This window comes from Anopheles coustani, chromosome 3, assembly GCF_943734705.1.
Source record: "Anopheles coustani chromosome 3, idAnoCousDA_361_x.2, whole genome shotgun sequence".
Lineage (NCBI taxonomy): Eukaryota > Metazoa > Arthropoda > Insecta > Diptera > Culicidae > Anopheles > Anopheles coustani.
This window is the reverse complement of record NC_071288.1, coordinates 78,078,142-78,099,245: the sequence shown is the minus strand read 5'-3', so window position 1 is coordinate 78,099,245 and position 21,104 is coordinate 78,078,142. Positions and strand designations below refer to the sequence as shown.

At 38.8% G+C, this 21,104-nt stretch overlaps 1 protein-coding gene and 1 pseudogene across 1 annotated transcript; one reads left to right on the top strand and one right to left on the bottom strand.

Annotated features, from left to right (window-relative positions):
* Positions 1–440: 440 nt before the first annotated feature.
* Positions 441–4,483, top strand: LOC131267114 (sodium-dependent nutrient amino acid transporter 1-like; annotated as a pseudogene).
* Positions 4,484–4,715: 232 nt separating this feature from the next.
* Positions 4,716–6,333, bottom strand: LOC131261060 (6-phosphogluconolactonase-like). The gene is made up of 3 exons (XM_058262957.1): positions 6,095–6,333; positions 5,531–6,027; positions 4,716–5,465 (listed from the first exon to the last, which is right to left on the bottom strand). The coding sequence occupies exons 1-3, from the start codon at positions 6,216–6,218 to the stop codon at positions 5,337–5,339; spliced, it is 750 nt and encodes a 249-aa protein (XP_058118940.1). The 5' UTR covers positions 6,219–6,333; the 3' UTR covers positions 4,716–5,336.
* Between the last annotated feature and the right edge of the window lie 14,771 nt (positions 6,334–21,104).

Below are 21,104 nucleotides of genomic sequence, written 5' to 3'. Positions count from 1 at the left end.
CCAAGTCCTTCAGAAAGAACAGCTTCACGTCAACATGTTTTAGCCTTCCAAGACCCTTGGAGTCTTCCACGATGCTGATTGTTGACAAAGTAATCGCGACATCCAAACACCATGGCAAACCGCAACACACAAAGCCGTCAGTTCAGCTTCCGTCGAAGATAGCGCCACACTCTGCTGCTTCCGGGTGATCCATGCCACAGTCAATCCAAACGTTTTGAAAACGCTTCCGCTTACCGACACCTCCAGCGCTCTTTCTTTACCTCTGCGGTAATCAAGACCCACATCCAGAGAACCTTGTATGTAGCGAAGGATTCTCTTCAGATATGTCCAATGCTCATCCGTTGGACAACTCTGAAACTGGCTGAACAAGTTCACTGCTGCTGCCAGATCAGGTCTTGTTGTTTGAGCTGCGTACATCAAACAACCCACCAATTCGCGACATGGTTGCACCGTACGGTTTTCCTCTGTGCCTCTTAACAGCTTCAACCGATTCTCGATTGGTGTCGAACAAGGTTTGCACGTCTCCGTTTTGAATCGTCGCAAAACATCCTGGAGATAATTTCGCTGATGAATCTGCATCACGCCTTGTTCCATGTCTTAGCTGATATTCATTCCGAGGAAACACTTAATTTCGCCTATGTCTTTCATCTCAAATTCGTTCGAAAGGCATTCTTTCACACGCTCTACAGCCTCTAACGTCGATCCTACGATCACAAGATCGGATCACGAGACAAAAGACGGATGGAGTTTTTGTATGGAGTTCAGCGCCTGTCAGGCGACGTCGCGCTGTAGTCTGGACGTCGTGTAAGACGTGAGCGAAAGGAAGGGATGGAGACGTTGTAGTCAAACAGGTGGCTAGAGCTATTAAAGGAAGACATGGCGCAGACAAAATGGATCATTCTGGGAGAATTATGTGTTCGCAGAGTTTAAAACAAAGGATAACACTGTTGCGGGTAGAGTTCAAAACGCAGAGAGAGTTTTTTTGGATTTGCTCATCCTTATATAGCTTCTGACAGTTCCCCGTTGAACATTATTATTGTGCTAGGTTCGGACCGGTTTTCAACACTAATAAGGGTATATCGAGTATAGCGTACTGCGGATGGTATAGGATGAATTTACGCAGAATTAACACGGACGCAAAGTCAGATGTTTAATAAGGGTATATCGAGTATAGCGTACGGCGGATGGTATAGGATGAATTTACGCAGAATTAACACGGACGCAAAGTCAGATGTTTTCAATTTAATCGTTTTGATTGTTAGTTTTAAAATAGAAAATATAAGATAACATATAGAAAAAGATATAAGATAGAAATAAGATAAAATATTAAGTAATACAACAGTGTTGAAATTTTTTTCTTTGCCAAACTTGTATAAAAGCAATGTAAATGTGAAATCAAATTTATTGAGCAATAAATTCGCTTTTATGTATTATTTACCTCAAATTAACAATATGCTTGATAGTATGTAATCAAAATATCTGAAAAAATAAGGTGTGTTAATGGATTTGTGGTGAACCCTTTAAGATTAAAAATATCAATTTTGCTTTTCCGTTCTAAGGACGGTAAAGTGTGTTTCTAGTTTATCAGCCCTCGTATCATTCCTGCGCTCTAGGCAGGCGGAGTAAGTATTATTGTAAAGTAGTTGTCCAGTATCTTATTGACCTATTAAACTTTTTACGTTTAATTTTCGTTCTACTAAGAGAAATAAAATCAAAAGTTATCAACTTAATCATGTTAATCATTGAGTTATAATTGAGCACTCGACAGCATTGCGTGAAGATCAGTGTGTAGAGACAGGAAGATTGGGATTGTGGAAAAAGCTAATAGTTGCGATAGATGTGTAAACGTTAAACATTATTTTATGGATACCTAATCCCAGATTTTTCAACTTGCAGTTCATCAAAGAAAACGTAGTAAAAGATCAGTAATATTCCTCTAACATCGGAAGTACATTAAAATTCCTCTTCCGGTTAGTTGAAAGCATGAGAGACATGCAATAAAAGGCCACGCTCGCGAAACCAATGGCCACCAAAAAGCCGCTATAAATTAAATAATAATATTCGATTTTGTTGACGATGACATACAAGACATTAATGATATCGTCAAATCTCACAAGATACTTTATCTCCATGGATTTTACATCTATTCTTTAGCAATCCTTTCAGAACATTTAATCGTCGATAGACTAACATATTCTAGAGAGGGTTACCGAACTTGGAGGGAAGAAGTAATAATGGCTTCATTAGCGATGGAAGCCCCTCGATCGCCGATCCTTTTCAATGGAACACACCGGCAAATCCTAGCCGTCCTGGAGCTCTCGGTGTCGCCGGTATTCACCTTACCAATGTGGAGCAAACCGGTGGAAAAACGATGAACATCGAACCCAGCATTCCAAACCGCAGTGGCATCCCAGAACCTGCGATCGGGACCAGAGGGGCAAGGGGGACGCGTTCCTGATGTCCTGCATCGCCATGTCGGTCGGGTTAGGCAACGTGTGGAGGTTTCCGTTCGTGGCGCTGGAGAACGGTGGCGGTGTGTTCGTCATTCCGTAAATCATAGTCCTGCTGCTCGTAGGCAAACCGGTCTACTACATGGAGATGATCATCGGCCAGTTCTCGAGCCGGGGCAGCGTTAAGGTGTACGATATGGCACCGATCATGCGAAGTAAGCTTAGTAAGTAAGCCATTTTCGATCCTTTATTTTTGCAGGATACTCAGAAAAATGTCTGTTTCAAAAAGAGAGAAAGAAAAATCAGTCCACCCTACTCGTTTAACATGTTACAAAAGCATTCTACCCTGGACCGTGTGCGAGGACAGCTGGGCCGGTAGCTTCATTCCGTCCGGGGTGCATATAGCACTTCTGCATCCTATTCACTCTTCCAACGTAGGGTGTAGGCTTTGGGCAGCTATTTCCGGTAACCTGCCTCATAACGAACTACTCCTCATTGATGGCACTCATCTCACGCTAAATGGTAGACTCGTTCTGGAACCCGCTACCGTGGGCCTACTGCCGACCGGAGTGGCTTCCAAACTGCATCGACTCGGAGGCCAAAACAGGCGCGACAATGACTACCTTCACTAATGACACAATCGTTGGCACTAATCTAGGTTCTGTTCCGACGGTACAGAGCAGTTGCGAGCTGTACTTTAAGTAAGTTCGGTGTAGTGATCTTTGTAGTTCCCCTTTGCATTATTACGTCTTGGTGGCGGTTATTGGCCCGTTTCCGTTCCTTATTGGGTGGAGCTTTTCGTGGGGAAGTCACATAATCGATGTAAATGTTTTGTTTCAAAGAGAAAAATTCATAACAATCAGCAATGGATCTTTTAGTAAGGTTGTGCTGAAGGAATTGGATGGTATCGACGATGGCATTGGAATGCCGGACGTGAGGCTCTACCTCATTCTTTTCCTGGTCGCTTGTCCTGGTGAACCCTCATCAAAGGTGAGTGATGAGTAAAATTCTTTTTAGAGCAACAATGATGAACCAGTTTAATTGGATTTCCAAAAAGAATGAGAATCACTGAACTGTCTCGTTCCATTGGCAGGTGTGGAAAGTTCCGGCAAAGCATCGTACTTTCTCGCCCTATTTCCGTACGTCGTCATGACGGTGCTGCTCATCCGCGCCTGTACGCTCCCTGTGCCATCACGGGCATCGTGCACTTCCTCAAACCACAGTGGGACAAAATCTACGGCCCCGAAGTTTTGGTACGCAGCCGTCACGTAGTGTTTCTTCTCGCTTTCCATTTGCTTGGGCAACATCATCATGTACTCCTTGTACAACCAGTTCCGAGTGCTGCTTGTACAACCAGCTATGCAACGATTGTCACCTCGATCTGTGGATCAATTCCCGCGGGTTCGCAACTGCCAGGCGGCTACAATTATCGTCGTGTGCGTCGTTCTCCTCGGTAGCATTTACATTACACCGGTAAACTTTCACACATTCGCTCCATTCCAACTCTGTCAGCTTCATTTTGTGTTCCTCTTAGCCACCTCCCACAGAGTGGCCGGTGCGTCGTCGATTGCGCTGGTGCTCGCGATCGCCGAGCTGATCGCCATCGGGTGAGTATATGGAGTGGACCGGGTTTGGAAGAACACCGAGTTTATGCTCGGACACCGGTCCAGCCTCTACTGGTGGCTCTGCTGGCGATGGATCACACCGTTGCTGATGAACGTCATCCTGATCTACAACCTTGTCACGCTGGAACCGTTAATGTACAAAGAATACGTGTATCTCACCATCGCATACGTATGGCAAAAGATTGTCACATAACAAAATTTCCCAGAGACACACTTTATCACTTTCTTTCGTTCTTCCCGAGGCAGACATTAGATATTTTTGCATTTGGATTGTTGCAGCTTCCCATCTGGGCAATTTATGCCGTTTACATGCAAAGCGGAAAAAACTCACCGAGGTACGCGCATATCAATGATTACTTTATAGTCTTCCATAGAACTATCCGTTGTTTTTTCCACTACAGAAAATAAGAAATTCGTTCAACCCGACCGCGGCCTGGGTCCCCATCGATCCTGCCTCCCACTACGAGTATAAAAAGTTTATTGACTGATGAAGAAGAAACGTTCGACCACACGAAACGAGAGGTGCTGCAGAAAGGGCGACAGATGCCCCGTTTTGGTTGAAGATTTTACTATATTTTTACAACCACGTGCCTTCAAGGTACTTTTCTTTTATCATTGCAATGAAACAAGAAACCGCGAGTTAATATGTAATATCAAATACTGGATATAATTTATTGTACAAATTAGAATAAAATAAAAGCCAATCTACTACCGTTGTCGTCCGTGCGAGACGCACTAAGAAGGAAAATCACTGAATTTGTAAATGCCATGGATAAGTATTATAATTGACCGCAATTCCATCTATAAAACCGTTTACACTACCCTAATTTCTGAGGTTTACGAATTCAAATAACAAGAATAACACATATTTTCTGGAGAGTATCGAGGCCTGCTAGAAAAGATAACTAACTCTTTGTGCAATCCATCTCTTCACATTGTTAATAACCTTGAGGGCATCTGTCCTAGCTGACTACAATGGTTGTGGTTTGAATAAAATTTCATTAACTTCCTCTACCTTTTGACGATAAAATTTAAGGTTCCCAATTAGTAGAATCCTTTCTGATAACCAATCTTCAATGTATTTTTTTTAAACTGGTTTGCACATCAAAGAACTCCATGGAAGGCACACGGCATCGTTATATCGCGGAATGTACGCATTGTAAACATAGTTATGTCCATTGAACCGAGAAAGATTCCTTGATGAGAAAAAAGGCAGTAGTGTAAAGACACGAATCTCTTCCTGGAAACACTCCGGAACTAGTTAGCATCCTCTAAGAGGATCCCCTTCGATCAACGAAGCCGCTTCGTCGCACGCTACGAGAATAAGATATCCGTTCGGGGGATCCACGAGAGTTGCCGGCAGAGATTTGTCTCTATCCGCTACGATTCTCTACGGTCAGTAAAAGGAAGTGTGTCATGTTTGCATTACGTTTTTGAACTGGTCTTATGACTCACCTTCAGAATTTCTGCTTTTCCGTGACCTTGCGCACCAAACAGGCACACCTTGGCGTTGTTAATTAGTGGAAGCGTCATAGTAACTCGCTTCGGTGGAGGTTTCGGGGAGTCGTCAATCGGTGCGATCAGTTTCTTTTCCTCCTTCAACAACGGATGACCGGGGAACAGGGAAGCCGTGTGTCCGTCGGGGCCAATTCCCAAAATCAACAGATCAAACGAGGGCACTTCGGTGGACTTTTCCAAACCAAACACTTTCCTGATCGTACGCTCGTAGTCGGCGGCCGCCTCGTCGACATCGAGCGAACAATTGACCGGGAAAAATATGCTCTCCGGTACGTTGTCATGCTTCGCCACGAGTTGTCGCTTGTAGATTCCCCATGTTGACTCTTTGTCGGCTTCCGGAACGATGCGCTCGTCGCAAAAGAATATCTGCCACTTGCTAAAGTCGGAACGGAGATCGTACATGCCTTCGCAAAGAATATCCGCCAGCGAGCCACCTGAAACGCAAGCACAATACAGAGCAAGTGTGACTTTGAAATAACTTTGACCACCCTTTTGACCTACCCGAGACTCCCAGGCGGAACCGATCTTGCTTTGCTAGTGTTTCATTGGCAAACTTTTCCAACAATCCTAATAATTCGTCGCAAATTGCATCACCGGTTCGGTACATTGCGCGTTTGTGAGGCATTTTGGGGAAATAGATACAGGAAGGGATTCCAATTCAACAGAACCTAATCAGAGTCAGCCCTCTAAGAACTGAAAACCGTGTCGGTAAATAAAAATAAATAGAACAACTGGCAGTAAAGAACAAAACTAGTGTTGGCAGAATCGAGGTTCGGAAGATCTCGAAAATCCGAACCCTAGACGGATTCCAAAGATTCGAATCCCATTTGACAGATTGTAAAGAAATCTTTGGATGGATCTTTGGAAATGGATCCATACAAATTTGACAGGAGTTTCACCAGTTTCCTAGCAAAGCTTCCTATGTGGAGATGAACAGTAACAGTAGCACTCGATTGCCTCACGGTGTAGCCGTTTAACCGTCACCCGTTCAACCGCCTACCCGGGTAGTTTTTGGAGTTTTGTTTTGTTCTAACTTATGATTGGATTGACGTATCGGCATGAAAATTTTAGAATACCTAGAAAAATTCATTTTCGATCGTTTTGCTAAAGAAAAAAAATTTTCCAAGGAATTTAAATAATTTTTATTTGCGTTTTTCGGTTGATACCCCTCAAACGTTCAACCGGACTACCCGGGTAGTCCATACATTTTGTATGGGAGACTCCGTTTTGCTGTACTTAAGACTTAATAACTTTTTATCTAGATGTCGGATCGATTTGAAATTTTCAGTGAAGATACTTGAGAGTGTTTCCCACAATGTTGTGTAGTTTTTATAATTTTAAAAATTCATTATTTATGTTAATTTGAGGTTCCAAAAAATGTCACCCTTCACATCTATGACCGAAACCTGTGTAGCTTCAACATTTTAGATAAGAGTTTGCATTTTCTGTATTTCAGTATACGTATCTTTGATCATTGAATCTTAATTACTTGAAATTTTCAGAAATTTATTAAATTTTTTTAAACATGTTTTAGAAATGTTCAAGTAGGATTGTTTCATTCGAAAACACGAATCCGATAATTTAAACATTTATGCCTTACGTTTAGGCATTAAAATCTTAGTCTAATATTAAACACAAGTATGCTACACATCATTTTGTTCAGAAAATTTGCGCCACAAACACGTTTATTAATCCGTTTCTAGTCGACTATGCGTGTGATTCAAAGTACAACAAAAGCTAAGTAAAAGTGAACGTTATGGAAAAACTCAATCCTTAGAATAGACAAAACCAAACAAACTAATAGAAGAATTACTAGAAACAGCATTTCTGACGAAATAAGAATTAAATAACGGACAAAACACTGTTCCCAGTTGAAGTATGAAGATAGCATGAAGCGACTGAGAGTTCATTAATTTTTACAATATTTTATGCAATTTTCCAAAACATTTCAAGTAGTTAAGTATCTACGAGCAGATATATCAGTACTAAAATACAGGAAAAGCAAAGTTCTATGTAAAATATATGAACTACACAGATAAATTGTTATAGATGTGAATGGTGAAATTTTTTGGAACCTCAAATAAACATACTGAATGAATTTTTAAAATTATAAAAATTATACAATATTTTGGGAAACACCCTCAAGTATCTTCACTGAAAATTTCAAATCGATTCGACGTCTAGATGAAAAGTTATTAAGTCTTAAGTACAGGAAAACGGAGTCTCCCATACAAAATGTATGGACTACCCGGGTAGTCCGGTTGAACGTCTACGTATGTAGGTTTGGTTGAACGGGTGACGGTTAAGCTGGTTCCGGTAACATGCATCGTTCTTTTGTCCTTTTATTAGTACACAAAACTAAAAACAACTGTCAAAAATCAATTTCAATATGGTGGCCATGACAAGGATTTTGGGCTCACCTTTCTTAGGACCCACCTTGAGTATTGATATGTCAAAAACCCAATGTCACATTACGTTGCGGTTGCAGGCAAAGATTGTAGCGAAATCTTCAACATCAAGCTAAACACCCGCAGGCGAAAGTGTTTTGCGTTTGCGCATTTTGCGGTACTCGTGGAGCATAAAGTGGAACCGCTAAAAGCTAAATGCGCAATTGTACAGTTCAGTCTTGTGGTTAGTGGATTTATTCGGTTGTCACCTTATTTTACGGCGAAAGGTGTTGCAAAGAGCTCGTTACCGTTTTCTTACTGCTATCGTGACGCAGGGAGAGTAAACGATAAGTATGACGAATTTAATATTCGACCACACCCATTGAAGTTCGTGACTTTAAAAAACCAGTTCTTGTGATAGTTCACTAGTGATATCAAGAAAAATCATACGACCGTGTATGCATGTAGCAATCGCAATGAACCGGAGTCTTTAAACCATTGAAAACAAAGTGTTATTGCTACTCAAAGTGCCCTATCAATAAACAGACTGGGGTTTTGGTGGATCCGGCACGGAAGAGATAAGAAGTGCTTACAAAGCAGGCATCTGCTGTATCAGGGAGCAAAATGCTGGAAGAGCCTGCCTTCTCGATGATTCAACGTCCGTGTCGTTGCTACTAGGTCTCAGGATCTGTTCAACTAGCCCCTAGAACTGCAAGATCACATCAAATAGTGATAACTATGTGTTTGGCGATGAACCAACTGTACTGGATACGGTGACGTGAGCAGCAACATTGAGTGCAGACATTTCTAAAGGAGAAGCTCGTGTGTCAACCCACTTCCGCACAACTTGCGATCAGCGAGATCGTGACCATCGCAAATAGTTGAAGTTTCAATGTAAGTAAATCAAATGCTAGTGCATGATGCAGTGCATCAGAGCGGATCGTTATCAGTGCACGGGGTTCCTGAAATAGTTACCGAAAAGCAAGGTTATCTTACGGCACGGCCGCATGATGACACCGAGCTGGAGCTCAAGTCAGATAAATCCTAGCTGCCGCACATCTCGTGCTATTTGAGTCAATCAAGCGGACCACGAGTTTTTGTGTCCTGACAAACGGAAGGAATTATCCCTCCTGTGGACGCCGGGTGGACATATGGCTATTATAGCCGGCCCTAAAGGACGAGCCTCTTCATAGAGTTCGAACAGATTCGGCACGCGTCTGATTACGAGTAAGAGAACAAATTGGTCGACTTAGCGTAGGAGGATATACCCCGACTCGTATAGCGAAAGAAGAAGATATGTTTGAGGAAGAATTATTCTATTATTAGTAATTTGTGGTACCGCGTCACCCAAATATGGGTGACAGCAGTTTTAGTACAAATAAGTTTTTGACCCATAAATAAATGAAAATGCAACATAAAAATTATTGTAATATTTTATATACATTTTTGGGAAGCTAAGTTTTTGCTTGGCCTTCGAAAACAATCGGTTTAACAAATATTATGAACAAATTGTAATTTGAAAAATTGTACTACAAATTGTGCTAAAACGCTTGGTACGGAACGTCCGTTTAGTCCCTTGCGGTCTTTCCCGTTACGTTCGTTCACCAAGCGCCAGTCTTCGGATTCCGATGATGCCTTCGTCGCTACTTAAAATTTGTTTAATTGACTTGTGACATGAACGTTCATCTTTTTTGATAAACGGTACAAATCTGAATGAGGGAGCATATAATTTGGTAGGTTCTTGGAAAACATCTTAACACGACATGAAGGCATACTAGACAACGAGGCAAAGTTGTGTATTGTAATTTACCATTTGTTGTGTAGGCAAATTGTGTTTCATTCTTTGTTGTAGTTTTTTTTAAACATTAAATTATTCAAATGTGTAAGGGTTCGATAGCTATGAAAAGTATATGTTTCATTTCGGAGAAAGTCATTTTTCGGAATGTGTTTTTGAAAAAAGCCATTTTAATTAATTTAAACATATATTATTCTACATCTCATCCAGTAATAAAATATGTCTACCATCATATTGCTAATCAAAGTTTGTTAAACATCTCGTTACAGAATAGAAAAATAGTAAGCTGTAGGTTTACGAAGATGACAAGTTTCGAAAAAAATAATCGCTACAAGGAAGATATTGAATCGGTTTCCGAACAAAACGCATTCTCGTCGGAAACAAAGATACTTGACGCTGATTCAAAAACAGCAGGGGATCTCGACACTTTAAATCTACCAAATCAGCAAGAAGAGGTCAAATCGGATGAAGTAATGAATCTATTCCAACAAAACCCTATAGTCCCCGTTTCGCCAACGAACGATGGTGCCAGCGATTCCGGAACGCTCGATAAAAGCGATTGTAGCAAAACATATGGAGGAAAGGATAAAGAATCAAAAGACTCCAATGATGATGCTTCTGCAAAACAAAGAAATTTAGGAATGATAGACTCTCTTGTTGGAGCAACCTATCAGCAAAAGCTTTCCATACCGGTCGTATGTCGAGTTGCTACGCTGATGCGAAAAAATAAGCAGTTAAACTTCACAATAACCAACGACGACGAAGAAGGCGGATTGTTTGACGACATCGTATTTAAATCCGACATTGGAGACCTTTTCATCCAAGCTAAGCACAAGGAAGATAAGAGCTACACCATCACATGGGACAACCTAACATCGACGGATAAAGATGCGCCGTTTGCGATTAGTAAGTACTTGAACTCTTTTCTAAACAACGAATGGGATAACGAAAAAAAGTCGCTCTTATTAGTACTTTGTACAAACATTGGACTACACGAGGATGTCAAAACGTCCGTTAAAGAATACGATTTTGGCACAAATATCGTTGATTCCATGCTCAAGTCCATCACTGATGATGCCTATTACATTGATTTGAAAGACGAAACCAACAACAAATTATTAGACTACTTAAAAGAACACTCAGAATTGGGAACTCTCGCAAAGTTGATTGCACAGCGTATTTTTCAGGGAAAAAGTGTTGATTTTCGTAACGATTCGGTTCAAAAAAAATACCGGTCTATCATACAAAAAGCGATTGTCGGAGAGCATAGTAAAGGCCACGAATGTTATGGAGTAAATGAAGAGTTTTTCACTGAAAATAGGGAATTTAAAAGACTTTTTGAAAAAGAGTACAAGCTACAACTAATTTGGGACGATATAAAAACCAAAGGCATTAAACTTGAAAATGTAAAACAAACAGAGGACAAGAACAATAAAAAACAATTCAACAACTTAATAGAAAATTCAGATTTATATTACCTTGCTAAAAAGTTAGCTGAAGACATTTACAGCGAGGAAGCCATTGATTTTCGAATCCCTTTATTGAAAAAATATCGATTTTTAATAGAAAACTTCATTGCTACAGACAAAAATAAAGGTAAAGGATGTTACGTAGTCGATGAAAACAATTTTAGTAAAGCTGGCTTTAAGGAATTTAAAAGGTTGTTTGATATAGAGTATCAAGAACTGCTCAAACCAGAGTCTCTAGTCATTTGGGGAGATGTTCAAAAAAAAGGCATACGTCTCAAGAAAGAAAAACAACTGAACAGCGGAGAAAAAAATGAATTTCCAAAACAATTAGAAGATCATCAAATCAAGAAATTTTTCGATTCATTTATAATAGTATGCAATACAAAACACGAGAAAGATCAAGTCGCCACCAGCATTCTCGAAGGTGAAGTGTTACCGGAAGACATAAGAGAACAATCCGCTGCTGTGTTTACTTTCAACGAAGTCGGAATGTGGATTTTGGATAGGATGAAAGACAAAAGTAGGACACCTATTAAAAGACCGGATATAGATGGGCTATTTAAGAAAATTGAATCATTGCTGTTTTTTTCACAATTAAACACCTTATCAAACTCTAATTGTAACAAATTGCTTAATTTGGGACTCCAATGCAAACGGGAAGTCTGGAAAGATTTTAAATTGTATAAAAATCTGCATTCGATGGTTGAAAAAGTAAATGATAATGAAAATGTAGAATTCAACGTGGACATTGATGAGTACAACTACCACTCGTGGGTTGTACCTCAAATTATACAGTCCATCGATTTTAAACTGAAATTTTTAGTTTTAAAAGACATACAGTTTGAGTCACGGAAAAGGCAGATAATAGATTGCTTTCATGCGTTGAAAAGTTCACTTATTTTGGTGATTGAATGCAAAAGATTGTCCACTATTAAAGGATATATAGAAGGGCGGGTTGAGGACATGTCAACAAAAACTATCAAAAAGATTATTCTTATCGACCAAACTTATAATGCTACAGAGATTGAAAGAGATCTTCTTGTCCGAGATCTGTCGGACAAATGCAGAGAACAAGTAATCAATCAAACCAAGCGTTTTTTTGGAACCGAAACATCAACCAGAGTGCTTTTCCATGACGAAGATAAACTTAATTTTGTTTTAGATGTCCTACAACTTCCCAATGGAACAGGTATAAAATGTAATAAGTTGAAGGAAAGCTTTGAAAAAATTGAAAATATGTTCATTCATAGAAAATGGGAGCGATGTGATAAAAATGAGTTGCGGGAAACATCGAGTTGGAGCTTTTGGTCTGCTAGAAAGGAAGGTTCGACTCTTACCAAACTATTTCCTGGCAGTGAAGCTGAGAATAAAATCAGTTACAAAACATTTTTGGAATGTAACAACGAAATGTTTAACAGCATTCTATTGCATAGAAACAGTGAATTCACACATCCACCCGGTGTTAATGGAAACACTCAGGACCAAGTACAGTTTGATAAAACCGATCCTAAAGTGCATGTAATTTTCAACGAAGCCGGATCAGGGAAATCATTCTACCTGACTTGGTTAGCTACGTATCTTCAGGATAGGAGTCCGTCTTGGTGGATTGTTAAGTTCAATCTAAACGAATATTGCAACCAATTCGATCAATTGCAAAGAAGGGATGAATGTGAAACTATGGATGAACTGATCACGATCAGATTTATTTTTCAGCTTGTCTACTTATCTTCTCTTGTCGAAAACATGTTTCTAATAAATTCTAATGAGAAATCCAATAATGCTCGGGCAATTGCGGAAGCACTTGTTTTTTCGAACGGTTGTTTGAAGCTGGATAAAAACAAAATGGAAAACGTATCTTCTGAGGAATTCATACTGCTTAGAATATTTGAACATAAATTCAGCAGCAAACAAATCGTCATTTTGATGGATGGCTTTGACGAAATCGCGCCACATTATAAGATGGTGGTGCTTAAGTTATTGTCCACGCTTAAAACCTTCGATGGAATTTGCAAGCTGTACCTTTCCAGTCGTCCGTATGGTTTGAGAAACGAAGTAGAGACCGCATTGGAGGATTGCGCATGCTACCGTTTAGTGGAATTTAACACAGTAGATATATTTGAATTCATACATCGATATCTTTCGAAGCACTTTAATGAATACAAATCATCAGACGATACAAAACAAGCAAGGACATGTCGTGTTGTTTTTGCAATTTCAAGAGAGATCCTGGGAGACCTTGTGGAAATCCCTCTGTTTTTATCGATGGGAATAGAGCTGTTGATGCCTATGTTGAAAGTGTATGTAAGTGTAGAAGAAGAAACAATTTCCAAACAAATTATAAAAGATAGTGAGAATAGTTTTGAACCTCTCAGCATGGTGGAAAGTTTTGTTGAAAAGAAGCTTGATATCGTGAGCATTGAGAAAACCGGTTCAACTATTGCTAGCTCTAAAACGGTCGAGGCAATGAATAATGCAAAACAAAAACTAAAAAAGGTTAAAGAAACCCACTCACTCTTGGCTTTGTACACAATTATGTACGAAGACGATATAGAGAAATTATTGACGGTTGAAACGCAAAACACTGCACTCCGGTACATGGAAAATGTAAAGAACGGTTCGGAAAAGTTAGGTCTAATTGAAGGAGTTTCAGATAACACACCGGTCTTCAATCATAGGTTGTTTGCCGAGTATTTTGCTGCATTTTGGTTTTATAAGAATCAATATGCTACCGGTGTTAAAGACTTCCTGAAACGCGAAATTTATGAGACCGTCGGCAAAATAGAAATAAGACAATTTTTAGACAGAATGATTTGTAGGAAAAGTCCACTTCATATGGCAGTTCTTAATGGTTCAAAGGGAAAAATCGAGAGAATTCTTACTGAAAATCCCAAATTAATTACTGCAAGGGACGATTGGGGAAGAACTCCGTTGCATTTATCAGTTTCTTTTCCTCCGTCTAAAGGCCATAGAAAAATTGTTGAATTCTTATTGCATTGGGTTGATGAAAATAGCGTGAATATACAAGACACATATTTCGAATGGTTTCCATTGGATTATGCATATTGCGCTGACATCGTAATTCCTTGTTCCAAAGCGGCAACCTTATTCAACAATGACGGTCCATGCTGGAAATGCGTACTGACACTATTAAACAAAGGAGCTTCCATTGATACTCATGAAATGTTATCACGATTTTCTACAAAAGAACATTTCATGATGGTCGTAGACGTGTTGATCATTGAACTCTTCACAGAAAGAAACAACACACCGAATTTTGAAACGTTTTTCAAGAAATTGGTAAAGAATTTAGGATCAGAGGAAGTACTTAAGCTAAAGATACCGATTCATTTGAATCGTTTTAATCTAGTCTTTTCCAGCGGGAAAATGGGTTCAAAGTTATTTGAAAAACTAAACCAACACATAATAAAAAAGATGGAAGAAATCCCCCGTACTATACCAATTTTAGAGTTTTGCATCATGATTGATTCTGTCATGTCCAAAATTATCATTGAAAATTCAAATAATTTTAAACTCAAAGGACTTAATGAATATTGTTTCATGTTAGCATTAAAATTTCGTTCGATTAATGTTCTTCAGTATATGATCACAGATCATCGACAGCATTTGAAAGCGATAAAAGATAATTTTGAGCGGGAGTTGTGGGAATTGCTTGCGTACTTGCAAAATGATGAGCAGGGATTCAAATCTCATTTCCAGGAATATTGCACTCGATATAACATCACTTACCGCGAAGACGCTCCACGACAATCTGAAAATTGGAATAGAGGATTTTCATCGCAACACGATCTTATGGAAGTTTTTCCTAAAGAGATTACAATAAGAGAGGATACCGGTATTGATAGTGGTACAGAGTTTTTGATTGCACGAGCATTGCAGCTTGATAATGCATCCGCAGTTGAATATTTATTGTACAAATCAAAAACAGATCTAGACAATCGTTTTATTAGGCAAATTTGCTTAAACTGTAAAATTAAGTGGTATTGCCAAGACTCCTATCATTTTCTTCTCGATAACTGCATAGATCTTACTGGCACTGATGAAAAAGGTAGAAATTTGTTACAGTTTGCAGCAGGTTACGGTGATTCAAATTTGGTAAAATGTCTCATGGCACATTACGATTTCCAACCGAAGACTCTAAATAGAAGGGAAAACAATTGGAATGCATTCTTCTACTGTGCATCAAGTTGCGAAAGGGGTGATAACATGGAAAATATCTTCGTCCATATGCTAGAAAAAGATCCAGTGGATTGTTTTAGTCAACTGGATGCGAAAGGAAAGAGTGTTTTTTATTACGCTAAGAACAACAGGAGTATTTCTCTGTGCATTATTCGACGTGAATTTCAGAAGCAGTTGGAGGATTTAAACTCAGATCAGATCGTGGATTTGATAAAATTACTCAAAGCATCAGGCTTGAATGCAAAGGACATGTTAGAATATCTTCCATACACACATTATCATGATAAAAACAAATGTAAATTGATTTGTGACACGCTGGAATCAATCGAGGAACTTCGATACCAACATGAAAACGGTAGGAATCTTTTACATATCGCCATTATGGAAGGTTGGTTTGTTTTGGGGAAATGTCTCATTGAACATTATGGTTTTGATGTGACAAAAATCAATCAAAAAGAAAACAATTGGAACGCATTCTTCTATTATATTTCACAATATTTTCTTGTATTTGATGACAAAACAAACAATTTCTTCCTGTATATGATGGAAAAGGGACCTATCGATTGTTTCGAACACATGGATTTGAATGGAAAAAGCATTTTTTATTATGCAGTGAAGAACCATCATAAAATTTCTGATTACATCCTCCAGAGGAAATTTAAGAAGAAGTTGCAAGATTTTAGTTCCGATCAGATTACTGATTTGATTAAGGTCCTCAAAACATCAGGTTTTGTTGCAAAAGACATGCTACAATATCTTCAATATCCACATTTACTTGAAGAAACGAAATGTAAATTGATTTGTGACACGCTGGAATCAATCGAGGAAATTCGATACCACGATGAAAAGGGTAGGAATCTTTTACATATCGCCATTCTGGAAGGTTGGTTTGTTTTGGGGAAATGTCTCATTGAACATGATGGTATTACTGTTAAGGAAGCCAATGAAAAAGAAAACAATTGGAACGCATTCTTCTATTGCATGTCAGTATGTTTTTCTGAATTCGATGATAAAACACCAAATTTCTTCCTGTATATGATGGAAAAGGACCCTATCGATTGTTTCGAACATCTGGATTTGAATGGAAAAAGCATTTTTTATTATGCAGTGAAGAACCATCATAAAATTTCTGATTACTTCCTCCAGAAGAAATTTAAGAAGGAGTTGCAAGATTTCAATTCCGATCAGATTACTCATTTGGTTAAGGTCCTCAAAACATCAGGTTTTGATGCAAAGGACATGTTAGAATATCTCCAATACACACATTTGAAAGATGAAACGAAGTGCAAATTGATTTGTGATACGCTGGAATCAATCGAGGAAATTCGATACCACGATGAAAATGGTAGGAATCTTTTTCATATCGCCATTCTGGAAGGTTGGTTTGTTTTCGGGAAATGTCTCATTGAACATTATGGTATTACTGTTAAGGAAGCCAATGAAGAAGAAAACAATTGGAACGCATTCTTCTATTGCATGTCAGTATGTTTTTCTGAATTCGATGTCAAAACATCAAATTTCTTCCTGTATGTAATGGAAAATGACCTTATCGATTGTTTCGAACATCTGGATTTGAATGGAAAAAGTGTTTTTTATTATGCCTTCAAGAACAATCGTAACATTTCTGATTACATCTTCCAGAGGAAATTTAAGAAGAGTTTGCAAGATTTCAGTTCCGATCAGATTACTGAACTGATTAGGGTCCTCAAAACATCAGGTTTTGATGCAAAGGACATGTTAGAATATCTCCAATACACACATTTGAAAGATGAAACGAAATGTAAATTGATTTGTGACACGCTGGAATCAATCGAGGAAATTCGATACCACGATGAAAAGGGTAGGAATCTTTTACATATCGCCATTATGGGTGGTAGGTTTGTTTTGGGGAAATGCCTCATTGAGGATTATGGTTTTGATATTAAGGAAATCAACAAAAAAGAAAACAATTGGAACGCATTCTTCTATTGTGTGGGAAACGAATATGCTGATGATGATGGAAATAGAAATCGTTTCTTTTTGTACATGATGGAAAAGGACCCTATCGATTGCTTCGAGCAACGTGATTCAAACCTTAAAAATTTATTTTATTATTTGAATAAATTTGACGAAAACCTTGCAAAACAGATGTTGAAACCAGAGTGTGACAAACTTAGGCAATTGTCAATCGATCTGCGAGCTCCAGCTTTGTTTGTCATGTTACAAAAGTCAGACATTTCTATCGAAAAGATATGGGAATATTTAGAAGAAAATCATTTGATTGATGAAAAGTCGGTTAACATAATTTGTAATAGGTTAAAACCAATTGGAGAACTTGACTACAAAAACGACAAAACGGGTCGGAATCTTTTACATATCGCTATTATGGAAGGTAGGTTAACGTTGGCGAAATGTCTCATTGAACATTATGGTTTTGATGTGAAGGAAATCAATCAAAAAGAAAATAACTGGAACGCATTCTTTTACTGCGTGTGCAACAGTGAAAGTGCTTCAAACAAACGGGAAACATTCACCTATTTGATGAAGAAAGTCCCTTTCGAGTGCTTCGGTCAATTGGATTTGAAGGGAAAGAGCGTCTTTTACTATGCGACAGTCAATAATTATGAAATTGGTAAGGATATTTTCCAACGAGAGTGTAAATTGCAAGAACATCTTCCCATCGAAGAGCGAATCCCTGTGTTGATGGACAAGTTAACAAATGTTTGGCTCAATAGCTACGGTAAGATTCTTGAATTAGAGCAAAATCATTTGATTAATGAAAAGTCGGTAAAGATCATTTGCGATTACTTGAAAACCACTGGAGAGCTGGACTGGAGAAGCAATAAATGGAGGAGGAATCTTCTGCATATCGCTTGCATGGAGGGTTGGATACCTTTGACGAAATGTCTCACAGAATATTATAATTTTGATGCGAAGGAAATCAATGAAATAGAAGGCAACTGGAACGCGTTTTTTTACTGCGTTGTTAACAGTAAAAATACTTCAAAAAAACTGCAAATATTCACTAATTTGATGGACACAGACCCTTTTGACTGCTTCGGTCAACTGGATTCCGAAAATCATAATGTGTTTTATTATGCCCTGTTGAATAATGTTTTCGTTGCAGATTATATTATACGAATTGAGTTGCCTGCAAATAATACTGTTTCAGTTAAAGAATGGGCTTCGATGTTTTCAAATCGCTTGAGTGAATCAAAACTAACGAGGACGGATATTGATAAATTTTTAACAGATTGGAAGCAATATTCCACTTTGGACGCAAAACATGAAATTTACGTCGAAATTAAATCAAATTTGGAAAGCATGAATTGACGCAGAATTAATAACAAGCCCAAACGATGTGAATTGTACTAACGAATTCGGTTAATTAGTCAAGATAAATATATGCGGCAGCCAAGTCAAATGTTCTCAATTTGATCGATTAGTTAGTTTTAAAATAGAAATCTTTAAAAAAAACAATATGTAAAACATTCGTGTTAAATAAACTAATCATTGCCAAACTTGTGCAAAAGCAGTGTTAAAGTAAGGACAAGAAACTTGTTGGGCAATAAACTCGCTTTTATGTACTACCGCAAATAAACAACCTGCATGATAGTATTTAATCAAAATATCCGAAAGATGCGTTTCTGGATTTGTGGTGAGTTCTTTCGTTTACAGGAATTTGGTAAACCACTTCAAGATTCAAAATGTATACATCAAAATGTCAATTTTTCTTATCTTGTGCTAAGGACTGTACAGTGGGGTTCTAGTTTATCAACCCTCCTATCGGTTCCTACTCTCTAGGTAGGCAGAGTTAGTAGATGTCCAGTGGCTTATTTATATTTACCTTTTTTTACATTTTATATTTTTTCTACTAGCAGTAATTAAATAAAAAATTGTCAACTTAATCTCGTTAGTCATCCAATAATTCGTTACCACTTATTTGTGCCATTTTTCCACGGATTGTTTTTTATGGCACGATATCCCCTCTCAGTGCAGTGGGTGGAACGTTCGAAGTGGCCAATGCCACCGCCGCTCGATTGCTCCAGTTGTGTGGTCATGAAGAGTCAGCGTCGTCGGCACGCTGTTGCAGTCAATCATGGCCGCCCGGGTCGAGTTACAGTTGATCGCCAACTTGTAGCTGCGCGTCTACAGATAGTGTCGGTTGCGCAGCACTAGATGAGGCACCGTGTACTTGTGGATGAGGCCACTCTCGCGACCGATCTCTCCAGAATGTTACCGTATCCGTTTCATCGCCCCCGGTACCACCGCACGCCTCCTTTATGACTACTTTGGCTTTGTATCACGACAAGATCCTTCCTTAAAATTCCTCTTCGTCAGTTGTTACCAGAGTTCAATGCCGAAGGTAGAACCTGATTTGCTTTTCTTGATACGGCCATGGAATCAAACATTTTCATAGAAACAAATTCAATTCCAGCATATCCTCATTCATTCATACACGGAATCAAATAGAATACGTCAAACTCCGTCGAAACAGAGGGTCCGTTAATTGCGCGAGGAGAGATTTACAAGGTTTCGATTCATATAATGGAATGGTTCAATAGGTAGAGGGAACATTTCAAAAGCATAGGGGATATTTTCAACCGGTAAAGATAACTTTGCAATAATATAGGGGAATGTGTCAGACAGCTACGGGAATCGTGCAATGTCACCGGGGAGCTTTGCAACCGGTTAGGGGAGCGAGCTGGTAATTTCACTAAACTCATCATTTTTATGTCAAGGAATGTTATAACTGTGGATTGTAAAATATTCGAATAACGAGCTGCCAGGACCATCATCAATCCAATGACTGCCAAGTTGCTTTGCAGGAAAGCCGAGACTGGGATGAAGTTGACGAGTTTTTGAGTTTAAAAAACAAGAAGCTACTCAAATTTTGGGAATCCTTCCAGGCCGCTGCAAGCTGAATTTCGGCCGAGGAAAGGCTTTGAAGCTCAGGTGACACAGTTGTTCGATGGATTAAGTTCAACCAATTTGATGCTTTTTGTATTTATTTACGCAACCCATGTAAAAAAAACAAACCACACAGCATTGTTCAGCCACATTCATAAGCTTGACGACGGGGTTTGAGTGTCCGCTACGATCGCTAGTCTGTGCTGTACTCGATTACCAAGTTGACGCTGGTAGTTTACAGGATGTGCACTCGCGGTCGCTTCGTCCTTTTAATAATCATCTAAACTATAGTGCGAGAACCTTGCACGTGCATGACCTAAGTTCGTTTCAACGGACTTATGGAGCATATTTTAACCGTGTCAAACATTAAATGGAATCTTTGGCTCTAAGTTTCTACTTTTTCTTTATCATCCTTTATCTTCGTGCGCTTTGCGTTGCGAGAGATAAATTTCATAGATTAATTTACGATTGAAATAAATCCGTTTTCAATCTCGAACGATTGTCGATGTAACGATGTAACATAACATTGATCGCGTGTTTCTTCCACATTCTAAGCATTATTTGGGCCAAAATAGCTGAACACAACATTAACAGCATGTTACTCACTATTGAAAATAACAACAATTTTTGAAAATAACAATAACCGACAAATTGAATACGGAACTAAGAACAAAACAAACTAAGTATAACTAAGAACGACTGTCACAAATTTTCTTTATTTTTTTAATAAAATGAAGGCGATTGGTTCGGGATGAACCTACCTGGATAATCAC

What these genes read in the sequence shown, in the direction of transcription:
- LOC131261060 (XM_058262957.1), bottom strand. Translation starts at nt 6,218, where the DNA reads ATGCCTCACAAACGCGCAATGTACCGAACCGGTGATGCAATTTGCGAC. An exon ending in GTTCCGCCTGGGAGTCTCGG is followed by an intron (nt 6,028 to 6,094) that starts GTAGGTCAAAAG and finishes CTTGCGTTTCAG; the next exon opens with GTGGCTCGCTGGCGGATATT. An exon ending in GAAAAGCAGAAATTCTGAAG is followed by an intron (nt 5,466 to 5,530) that starts GTGAGTCATAAG and finishes TACTGACCGTAG; the next exon opens with AGAATCGTAGCGGATAGAGA.